The sequence below is a fragment of the Dermacentor andersoni genome, chromosome 8 (assembly GCF_023375885.2).
Source record: "Dermacentor andersoni chromosome 8, qqDerAnde1_hic_scaffold, whole genome shotgun sequence".
NCBI lineage: Eukaryota > Metazoa > Arthropoda > Arachnida > Ixodida > Ixodidae > Dermacentor > Dermacentor andersoni.
Genome location: NC_092821.1, coordinates 57,197,086 through 57,209,298, shown reverse-complemented (window position 1 = coordinate 57,209,298; position 12,213 = coordinate 57,197,086). Strand labels below are relative to the sequence as shown.

At 45.9% G+C, this 12,213-nt stretch overlaps 1 protein-coding gene across 1 annotated transcript in view; it reads left to right on the top strand.

Moving 5' to 3' along the window:
- The window catches only part of LOC126526345 (uncharacterized), a 36,251-nt gene extending 28,567 nt beyond the window's left edge, over nucleotides 1–7,684 (top strand). Inside the window, exon 6 of the mRNA XM_072284074.1 lies at nucleotides 3,862–7,684. Coding sequence (XP_072140175.1) covers nucleotides 3,862–6,583 — 2,722 coding nt within the window. The 3' untranslated portion in view covers nucleotides 6,584–7,684. The remainder of the gene's footprint in view (nucleotides 1–3,861) is intronic.
- The last annotated feature ends 4,529 nt before the right edge of the window (nucleotides 7,685–12,213 follow it).

Genomic DNA, 12,213 nt, shown 5'->3' with positions numbered 1-12,213 from the left:
TGCGTGTAGAGGCGAAAGTGCGAAAGGGGTGAAAGAGCAGCGTTACAAACAACAGGAATTCACTTTTACGTACATGGCGTAGAAAATATTTCCTTCATCGCAAACAATAACAAAATATGAATAAAACTTGTGGTTTGTAAACGTTGTCCCGTTCCCGGCCATTTCGGAGCACCAATACACGGGCGACTGGCGCGTTTCCGACGCAGCTTGGCTTTCGCCGACGCGATGCTACGTTCCGTACACACAGATTGCCACCGCACAGGCTCTCAGCCAGACCATGCTAGATGCTCACAGAATGCCTTGTACTCGCACTCAAGACTAATGCGCGGGTGCAAAGGCTGTTTTAAATCGTTAAGAAGACGGAATTTTCGAGTTATAAACTCCTCGTTTTTGAGCTCATCGGCGTTGTCTTGTGCGCGTTCTGTCGGCGCAAGCAACACACTCTCGTGTGATCACTCTTGACAACCGCTCGTCGCGCTTTCGACAAGCGTGAGTGCCGAAAGGAGGTGCGTGTTGGTGGGGGCGACGTAAAGTGCGTCGCATACTCGGCCTCGTAAGATTCAGCACACGCGAAACTAACTGCGCGACACGGCACAGCTGCTTTTCGCTAACTGCGTCACAAAGCCGGGTGCGGACAACCTGCCTCAAGAGTACCCCCAAATGTACATAAACTAGTTTTCAGTAATGGTGGCCCCCAGTGAAAGCGCCCCGCCCTTTCACTCGCACACCGTGTACGGTGCGCGAGAGGAAACCCACTACGTCTGTATCGCAAACAAAACCTGCAGCAACTGCCAGAGAAAGTCAACCCGGTGCTCCGCTGTTTACCTTCGTACTCCGCGACGCTTCAACTCGTTTTTCCTCCTCTATTCGCTCAACATTACCCACGCTTTCCTCTACGTGGCGGTAATTGCTGCGCGCTGGCGCTCCTTCGTACTTTCCCGGCGAGCGATATTTTTCACCTCCAGTTCGCCTTCCTCGTTCTCTTGCTTCGCGGCTGTAAACATGTACTAACCGATTTCACTAGCTCTGGCCAGTTACACATGCGTGTAGAACAGTACTACCGGACTGGGGACTTGCACGCAGTTAATTAACGATCTATAAACGTGCTTCCAGTGAATGACCGATGCTTCACGCAGGTAAAATTTATTAATGGGCCATAAGCAACCGATTTGGATCGAAGACAAGAATTTTGGCTTTCTATTTCGCCTAGATGCCTGCAGGAAGCGATGCTGGAAATGGGGCAATGATCCGAAACAGTAAATATGACATACAAATTCTGGAAGCTTTGTAGCCGCTGTTGCAATTGACAGACGGCGGAAAGATTTAGGAGCTTTCGGCAATGAATAGGGATGCATTCACCTCCTGCGGCTATCTGTGATTTGTAATACCATGAAATGCCAGCAGGCCCCTTGCCCAGTTGCATCCGAGGTGATGGTCGTGGCCTTCACCTCATAGCAATTATTTTTGCTTGAAACGTTTGATTTCTCTGCAACGCAGATTATTTTTCCGATACGTGCAAAATAGTCAAAGCTTCGCGGTGGGTAATCTACTAGTCAAGTGTTGATTTTCAGGTTACTTGTACTTTTGTGAAACGACGAAGTTGCTACCATGGTGGGTATTCTGATGGAAAGAAATAAAATGAACATTTTCAGGTGATTCTGCAGTGTTTCCACTGAATATCCTGCGCTAAATTGAATAACTTATTTTTGATGATGACTTGAGTAAAGAACATGTTCAGTTACTCAAAATGAATTGAGCTGTACCGAGTTCTTTGCACAACTGTTACATTTTGGCCTTGGCACAGCTTAGTTGAAACCTCCGGAATATATATTACGTTTTTGTTAAACCATGCAGAATAAAAGAAATGCTTGTGATAGATAGCATAAATTTATTCCTTGAGCTGTATTTCTCGAAGAGGTGGGCATATTTTGTGTTAAAAATCACAATGCATAATGAAAATTACAAAAATTTTAATGCAAGGTATTTAACTCGTTACTTTGCAGGAAATAATGCAATCATTAAAATGTAGCGGGTGGGTTCACAAGGCAAGTTTGCTTAGAACTGATTTTGATGATGGCCCCTGTTTCGATGTATAACCGTCAAACCAGCCGTCAAAATGTCCTATTCCACATTATTTTCTCTAAAGCGCTGTTTTATACAGCGAAACACAAAAGTGACTTTAATGCCAATATTTTTCGTCGCACACAATGGGAATGCATTTGTCGAAACTGGCGTCACTCGGAGAAGTCTTTCCAAGTGGATACGCCCCACAAAGCCTTTGTATACAATTTGTAAATAACAATATGGTGCGTTAGGTAGTTAGTCAATAAGCGTATTAGCTAAGATTATAATTAGTCGATAATTCATTTTAGTACTTTTCGGCAAGTGCTGTCCATTTTTTCGAGCAAATCTTGTCAAGCACTGGAACTGCGCGGTCGCAGGGAGTTTAAAAAGTTCATGTTTTCAACAAACTCCCGATATAGGTAGTATGTTTAGCCAGGTAGAGATACATGGAGTCTAATCAAGGATAACTGTGCAGAGAAAAGAGGGAATGGTTGAGCTACCGAGAAAGTGAAAAAATTGACGTATTTTGGAGTGTTTTCCAATTAGGGAAAGCGCTAAGACGCGATGCCGTAAGGAAAGCAAGAACAATTTGCGCCAGTCACATTAACACTGAATTAGGGAAATTTGAAATTAAAAAGCCCCAATACTTCTGAAGAAGAAAAGAAAGAGGCGATCTAGAGTATGTCTCATTGTTAGTAGAATGCGCAGTTTTTATTTTGCCATCAGTGTTCGGTGAGGTGAAAAATAAAGCCCAGCAAACTATTCTTATATATTAATTTAGAGTGGATCACAAAAGTTCAGGGACCACGGGAACTGAGAAAAAGCTCCGCAACTTGACAACACAGCTTCGTATTCACATTTCCAGGCTCTACTGGTATACGCAAACAACATTTTGTTGCACGCATTTCCTGCTTGCTATTACAGAGTGCTCGGAAATTCAACGTTCCCCGAGATCCCGTGATCCGTAAACTTTTGTGGGCGACTGTGCAGTCACATTCAAGATGAGTTGCAACATGGTGCCTGTAGTGGCGGGTGTTCCCAAGGCTAGACGACGGCGCTGACATCCGAAAACTATGAGAGCTAAACATAATTGCACTGCCTGCTACTTGCTAAATTATTTTCTATATGTCAGCGCAGTCGCGAATTGATGTACGACCCTTCCACTTGCACGGACATTGTCTTGCAGCTCATATAAAACCTGACCTGACTGAAACTAAATATGTTTTTCCTTGTGTATAAGCTTGATACATATCAATAGGCATGAATTGGTTTATTTTGCTTTTACTGATTTACTAATGTATTTGTTTTCCCCGAAGCGTTTTCTGTTTCTTGTTTACTGTTAAATATTTGGGGAGTTCTTTATCATTAGTGTTGCCGTATATTTTTTGTCTTTTTGTGGTATTAATTTTAGTGAGCAGCGTTCCTGAGAATTATGTGTTTTGCCTGTTCGCCACCGGTGCCACGACTTGTAATCCGGGTATAAGGCCTTGTCAGGATGCATGATTTATATGCCTCCTTTAGCCTCTCCTCGGGGGCATATTGTATAATACGGCCGAAATAAATACTATTACTACTACTCATTCGTACATATGCGAACGAATGTTTCAGTGATGGTGGTCTTTTACCGGTTATATGCACCCTTTAGTTACGAGCCGTGTTTTGCATGCCGCATCAATATGTTTGAGCTAGGATAATATAAAACGTTTTAATTTTTAACTGTGACAGGATAATAAAAACTACAACAATAATGCTAAAATTGTACGTTGACCTGAGATTCCTTGACATTTTAACCTGCAGGTGCCCTGAGGGTTCACCGGGACTGTTCGTGGACGAGAACAGCGGATGCAGATTTTGGCACGAGTGTGTCGGCTCCGAGGGCGTATCGTACGCTTGCCCCAGGGGTCACTCGTTTGACCCTGAGCGGATGCTTTGCCGCCCCATTCTAGGCTGTTCTCGGGCTGCGCTGCGACCACGGGCCTCCATCTCAGTGACTGGAACCATCGTACGACTCAATGACACTGACTTCGAAGTCGACTGCGGAGAAGTTGCCGAGGTGCTGCCATCCGTGGACCGTCGGGACTTCCACGTCTGTGCTCCTGCTGGAGCCTTCAATTTCCGCTGTCCCGCCGGAACGGCCTTCGATCCTGACAGGAACGCATGCGATATCGACCGTGGCACCGACGTGACCGACTTTTCGCTTCCAGGAAGTGCCGACGACGACTTCAGCTGTGACGGCAGGCGTGATGGCCTCCACCCCGACGAGACCATGGGTCACGACTGCGCGAGGTACTACTCGTGCGAAGGTGGTCGAAAGAGAATCATGTTGTGCCCTAAAGGCACTAGGTTCAACCAAGTGCTTCTCCTCTGCTCCAGCTCCGTCCTGTGTCATGTGGACCGACACTTCTCGGTCACGCAGCCACCGGTCCCACAGGATCCACCATCTACCACTACAGAAGCTAGCACTACAACGACTACACCGTCTACCACGGTGTCAACTACGACCGCGACGAGGCGAACAACTGCGCAATACACCTATGAGTGGACGACGCCGGCGCCTGTGCCTGCAACTGCACGGTCATCTGTGAGAGGAAGCGCTCGTGCGGCTACGAGAGGAACTACATGGGAAGCCACTTGGCAAGGCAGTTGGGCAGCGACGCGAGCTGCTACCCGCGCCCCAGTGCCATCGACCACGGCATTCACAACGCCAGCGACTACGGCGCGACCAACTACGCCCACTACAACTGAGCCTACGACGACAACAACGACAACGACTACAACGACTACAACGCCAGCGCCTGCGCCTGACATACGACACGAAGTGGAGCCAGAGTATGAAGATTATTATACAGAATTTTCACCGGAAACTACCGCAGAAGTGACTCCAGGTGTTGCACGTCAGAATGTGCCAGTGACAACACCTCAAAGCACCCCAGAAGCTGTTCCAGGACTTCTTCCAAGAAAAATTCCGGAAGGTGTCCCACTACCTCGACTGGAAGATACACTAGTAACTGCGCCTCCGGCCAATAACGACTACAGGCCAGAGGCTACGCCAGAAAGTGCGCCGAGAACGAGTACAGTGCCACCGGTTACTAGGCCGCGGATTACTGAGGAACTCACGTCGGAAACTACGCCACCAACGACGCAAGCCAGCACTACGGAAGCTACACGGAAAATTACGCCAAAGTTTGTGCCTGAATACGATATAGACTATTATTCAGATTACGTGCCGGAAACAACTGCACGGTTCACAACAGAAACTACACGGGCTACCACTGCCGTAACAACTGAAAGAACTACGACGCGACAAACCACGCCCGTATTTTCTCGCGTAACCACGCCGGCCCCTGTACCGGTAAGCATAGCAACTACAAGAGCGCCAACAAGAGCAACTGCCCGAACTGCTACACGCAGAACCACGTGGTCTGACTCGTGGGACGGTGCGTGGGCTGCAACGCGAGTGCCCGCATGGGCAGCTACGCGAGCACCAACATGGGAAGCGACACGCGGACAGGCGACGCGAGTACCCGCGACGCGACCAACAGTAACGCAAGTACCGGTGTCGCAAGCCCGAGTCACTCAAGCACGGGTGACGCAGGCACGGGTGACGCAAGCACGAGTGACGCAGGCACGAGTGACGCAACCACCGGTCACTCACGTACCAGTAACCGAAGCGCCCCTTGTGCGGTCGTGGGTGACACAGACGCTCCCACCGGATGCGTATCAGGAACCGACGCGGGCACCCACACAGAGTCCGACAGAACAACCAGCACGGGAACCCACTAGGACACCGACTGAAGCACCAAGTTCTCCAGCGCCTTTCCAAGAACAAAGTTATGACAGCAAGCCGCCAGCTGCACCAGAAATCACAGCAGCATCGCCCATTGCTGTCAATGCACCGACCTCGCAAGATGGTTCATCCAGAGCAGACCCTTCCACAGGGTCTTCCGTTGGTGATGCAGCACCTCCAGTCACTGCTACCGGGGAAGTCACATTGCTTCCTTTCCCGCAACAGCATCTGGGCGGGACGAGACGACGCCGGATAAAGTGCGTGAAGACGGGAGTTTTCGCCGATTTCAGGTCGGGCTGCCGGAGGTATCACGTGTGCGCAAAGAACAAAAGCAAGACGTACGAGTGTCCGCAGGGTCTGTTGTTTAGCCCCGTGAAACAGACGTGCGACGTGCCTGAGAAGGTGTCCTGTGCGCCGCCCCGTCACCGGGGCTGCGTCAACTGCAAGCCATCCAAAACATCGACGTCGAAGACGCCTACTGCACGCTTGCACCACGCCCACGGCGTGCCTCCGGGATTTCACTTTGAGTGTGACCAGCTGCCGGATGGATTTTACCCGGACGTCGCGCGTCGATGCCACGTCTTCTACCGCTGCCATGGCGGGCAAACGTTCTCGCACTACTGCAAGGGCGGCCTGCTGTTCAATGCCAAGACAGGGAACTGCGATTTCGAGGGCAGCGTCGACTGTTCGGCGCCGGGCGACGAGGAAAGGTCGCCTAACGAGTCGGCATGAGTGTTTCTCGCGCACTTGTGAACGCGGCTAGTCAGTGCGATGAGCCTCGCGAACGCCGAGTGGCTGCTGAGCAACGCAACACGTGCCAAGTAGGGATGCTGGAAGGAAATGTTATTCGGCGCCCGTCATTTGGAATGCAGCTGACACGCTCTTACACGGCGGCGAATACCGTATGCGAAGTATTGTCTCGACCCACAGAGATCCTAGCGAGACCGAACATTCAAATAATGACCATGGCGATGAAGCGTAACTGCATTAAAAGTATTCTCATGAGGGGTATTGCTCCAATGTTGATACCGTAGAAGGAGAGCTGATGAGTCGTTTACTTTGTGGAGCATCATCTCAGTTGTGATGGTAAAAAACATGAAACTGCTTTCGAAGTCTGATGCGCTCCATACAAAAACGATTGGGCCTTAACGGAGCGGGGGTACTCCATAGTAGCTTGCCCCAAGGAAGGACAGGCCACGTGCATCACCTTTTGTGAACTGCTTCGCGTTCTGTGACGTGCCTCGCATTTTGTGAGGCAGTACCACACTTAATCCGAGTTTAACCTGTTTTAGTCTTTAGTCTGTCTGTGCAAGATTTGCAGAAAACGTATATTTGCAATGTTAATTCCAATTTTTTCAGCCTTCTTTCGCTGTCGTGAATTGAACGTTGACACCATTCAAATCCCCTGTGTAACCAACATGTTAATGAATTGCGCTGATGGATTGCTCTAAATGCAAGTATCATATTTTCCGCTCACCGTACAGCAATCAATAGGTGCGCGTACATAAGACGTATAGATGAAGCCCAACAAGACACTGTTGCCTACACCACTGTATAACTTTGTGTAGAGTGCATTATGATGGTATATAAGTTATTACCAAACTATTACAAGTAATAGAAAACATTGCCATGACGTGCTCTCTAAGCACAATTCACGCAATACCTGCGATCAAGCAGAATGCTCGTTTGCAACCTTATTTGCCTCTACTGCTATACAACAGACTACGGGGCAGAACGGAAAATATGTTATTTGCTAGAAGAATGACTTTCGCACTCAGTTTTGCCAAACAAACATTGTCATTGTTGTAAAATAAACTGCACATGTTTTTTTTTTCATGGTTCTGCGTGTGACATATTTTACAGTGAGTTTCAGATCGATAAACTTGCCCGAAGAAAGCGTCGAAGAAGTCGCTCATCGCGCAGAAAAAAAAAAAAAAATTACGAGTTGAAAACATGCAGCAGCTATTGAGTATGTACATGTGGGTATATATATATATATATATATATATATATATATATATATATATATATATATATATATATATATATATATATATATATATATATATATATATATATATATATATGGAATTATGAAACGTATATTATTTAGTCTGATTCTGGCGTGAAATCAGCCATGAACTTCCAAGCATGTTTGGCCGGAATGACAGCTAAGGTGTAGGAGGGAGGAGGTTTTGCTTTTCGTTCATTTCTCTTATGGCTTTTGCATGCGGAAGAAAGAAGCAGAAACAGGTAAGGGGGAACTCGCAAACGTCTACCAGGGCTCATGCTCTAGACATAAGGAAATGATGATCATGATTCCTATGAGCATCACAAGGGATGCCAACGAACAGCCACCTAGCCTGCTTGTGCTAATCAGCTTTTACAACACATTACACAGAAAGATAGTCATACACCCGAATTTAGCACGAAGCTACAAACGATACCTATAGTGGTTCCTCAGAATGAAAGCTTCGAAGTTGAGGAAAAACTGGTCCTAACCTGGGATGAGTATTTCCTCAACTGCGAAGCTTTTTTTTTTTTTTTTCGTAGCTTCGTGCTACATGCGGGTGGATGGCAATTTTTCCTTTCCTAGCCCTTCCTCCACCTTGCGGGATTCGGTGTAACTCATTTGCCATATTCACATATTACACTACAGCATTTTACCTACCTCAATTTCATGTTTTACCTCAACGTCTATGTCTATACTGTAAAATGTCCTACGCCAACAGTGCCTCTGTCATTATCCATATATTCCCTGAATTTTTCCACCAGTACCATAAACGTCCCTTGCTTACCTCGACTGCTGACCACGTGATGCTCTCATTCGCTTTGAATCCAAGCAATACTGGAAGGTGGACATTATCTACGGTTCTTGCTGGGTGAATATCTGGGCATTAAAGTACGATGTGCTGTGTTGTTTGCAGAATTTTTCTGCGAAGATATAAGACAACGTGCTGCAAATATTGGCTCTGGCATGCTTTTCTTCTCAGGCAGCCTAGCGAAGCTTCATATAGCAAAGCTATTTCAGCGTTGCTAGTTTTGCTATTATATGAATTTTGGTAGATCATTGTCGCAGTTCTGACAGTGAAAACCCAAACCTCTCAACAAGACCTGATGGACTCTCAATAGAAAGAATTTCCCTGGTGATTCCTTTCTGTCTGTGTTTCTAAATATTCGTGAATTCACTTGTTTCGACGCTTTGCATCAAGTTTGCCATATCGATTTCTCTCACTTTCCTTTGGATGACTCTCTGTCTATTTACACTTCCAATTACCTTGCACTTGTTTGCCTACTTTCTTGACCTCTTCCTTCATTTAGTGTCCTCGCTCTTGAGGTAGACATATTGGTGCACTATATCGGCCCATTTATTTTCATGGAATTTTATAAGTCTTTCTTCAAAACAAATTTTGCTCTGGGTTTCTATGAGTTCAAGATAGGCCCAACCGATGTCACCTTGCATTGCCTCATTTGTCATAGTACCGAAGTCCCTCAAGGCTAACCGCCTTGCCCGACAAGATATCCGATTTTAAGCACAGAATGGCATTTCCGAACACAAATACTGGTATTATTGCTCTTTTTAGTTTTAGATCGTACTAGAAATTCATATATTTGGAGGGTAACCGACGTTCCCCCGCGTAAAATAAGCTTTCGGCTGCTCCACGACTAAGCGCACAGCCACAGGACTAGACGAGGTTCCCGTTGGGCTGATTAATAAACTAGGACCAAAAAGTAAGGAAGCTCTGGTGAAAGCAGTGTAAAAAACTTGAAAGGATAGACGAAGACCAGATAGTTGGCGATAAAGCAGAATGAATTTAATTTATAGAGGTAAGGGGAAGAAAAAATTCACTCGTATAGGCCGTTGACCATTACATCGGTAATATACAGGTTGGCAATTTAGGGAAATAAATTAAAGCTGCAAGCTGCGTCAGAGAATAATGACATTTTGGGAGAACTTCAGAATGGATTCAAAATAGGTAGGCGTTTGGATGATGACTTATTTGTTCTTAATCAGTGTATTGAAATACAAAAACTAGATAGGAGACCGTTATGTGTGGCTGTTTTAGACATTAAAGGAGCGTACGAGAATGTAGACTGCAACATTTTGTGGGATATTCTGGAAGGGGAAGGCCTAGATGACGATTGTCTACAGCTTTTGAGAGTGATCTACCTGGAAAATACCATTTGCGCTGAATGGGAATGGATGAGGCGAGGGGAGAAAGTTGATATCAACAAGATAATGAGGCAGGGATGCTCTTTATCCACACTGTTGTTTATGATGTAAATGGCGAGGATGGAGAGGGCGCTAGTAGGAAGTCATTTCTGGTTTAATCTCCCATACAAACAGGCGGGTACAGTAATAGAGCAGCAGCTTCCAGGTTTATTTTATGCGGACGGCATTGTATTGCTAGCTAAGAAGCAAAGTGATTTTCAACGTCTGGTTAGTACCTGTGGACAGGAAGGCGAAAATTCAGGTTTGAAATTTAGCGTTAAAAATTAGGTGTGCTCGCATTCGATGGAAACAGTGAAGTAGACAGTGGCAGTCCAGGGCCAGGAAATACCTCAGGTAAAAGAATATAAATACCTTGGTATATGGATAAACGAAGGCAATAGATATACGGAAACACCGGGAAAAGCAATAACAGTAACAGGCAAAAGAAATGCAGCCGTAATGAAACACAGAGCGCTATGGGCATGCAATAGGTACGAGGTACCCGGGAGTATGTGGAAAGGTGTAATGGTTCCAGGACATATATTCGGAAATGCGGTTGTTTGCTTTAAATGAGGGGTGCAATCAGTAGTCGATGGCAACCGAAGGCCAGTGGGACGCCTCGCATTGGGCGCTCACGGGAAGACTACAAATAAAGGTGCGCAAGGTGATAAGAGCTGGACAAGTTTTGAAGTGAGCGAAGCTTATAGTAAAATTGATTACGAATAACGACTGAGGAATGTGGAAGGAAGTAAATGGGCTGGGAGAGTGTTGATGTATTTGTACAAGAAAAACAACATGGATTGACAGTGGAGGAAAAGAACTAGGAAGCTTACCAGCAAGTATGCGGCCTGTAGGATGCGCAGCACAGCAACAAAGAACGTCAGGCGGAAAGTCAGAGAGGCTGAAATAATTTCATGGGTGGCGGCAATGGAAAAGAAACCTGCGATGAGTAACAACTTAAGAGGAAAAAACGAAATCAGGAAAGAAGGAATTTAGGATAACTCAAAGGGAAGCTCTTCACTTTTCGATACGAGATCAGGAAGCCTTAGAACACGCAGCTGTAAAGCCAGATATAAGAAGAAGAAGCATGTGCTTGGCTGGGGTAAAACTAGGGAAACGATGGAAGATGTTTTATTAGAATGTGAAGTCATCTGCCGAGCGGCGGATTTAGGCACCACTGGCCTCCTTGAAGCCCTTGAGTTCAGCGAGGGCAGGGGGAAAGTAAACATGTCTGCAATATAGAATAGTAAGAGGAGAGTGGAAGATTTGTGGAGACGTAGTAGGGAAACGACAAAAAACGGAGAAGTACAAAATCAAAGTTCACTATAGGTGGTCAGAAAATTTGGTTATGGGAATTCATCGTGGGATTTTTTTTCCTTTTCTTTTTTAACCTAGGTAGAACATTAGGCAGTATAACTACAAGAGCTTGGTGGCGCAACACACTGCCCCGCACCAAAGTGTACACTCATAACATCCATCCTCTAAGGGCTGTCTGCACTGGGAGACCATGCAGGAAAGAGTAGGCGTCTGATACGCACTACAATTTTTCATTTTCAGTAGGTGAGGTAGTCCTTTAGAGGCCATTATCCTTTAATAGTGGAGCATGGCATGGTACTTACACATATTTAGACGTTTTCTTAGAGCAATGGCTACAACAGAGTGGAAAAATTATGTGTACCGCCCCCGCACGGAGCTGATTAAGGTGATCGAGCTAAGGGATCCTAGCTACCTTACAACGAGCTAAGGCTTTTGAATGCTTAAAGGGACTGAGAACTAGCTAGAATGTGTTGTGAGACGTTTACGGAAATGAAACGACTATGCCTTAAAGTGATTTAATCCGGCACGCTGTTCACGATTTAAGTAGGAATTATTATAATAAATTGGCAAAAGAAGTCTCAAACACCAGTAAGCGGCGAGACCTGGTGGTGAATTCTTGGTATTTCGGATATATTGCATGATATTACTGTACGTAAGTCGACTTTTATTAAGGGTATCATAACCAATGCTTAAAATTGCAGTTGGTATATTATTAGACATTCGCGAATTATTCTATGCTTCGGAAATAACAAACGCATGCGTGGCTACGGCAACACGCGGAACTCCGTATCACCCGTAAAGGCGTAATTTCGTTTTCGACGCGATTGGCTTT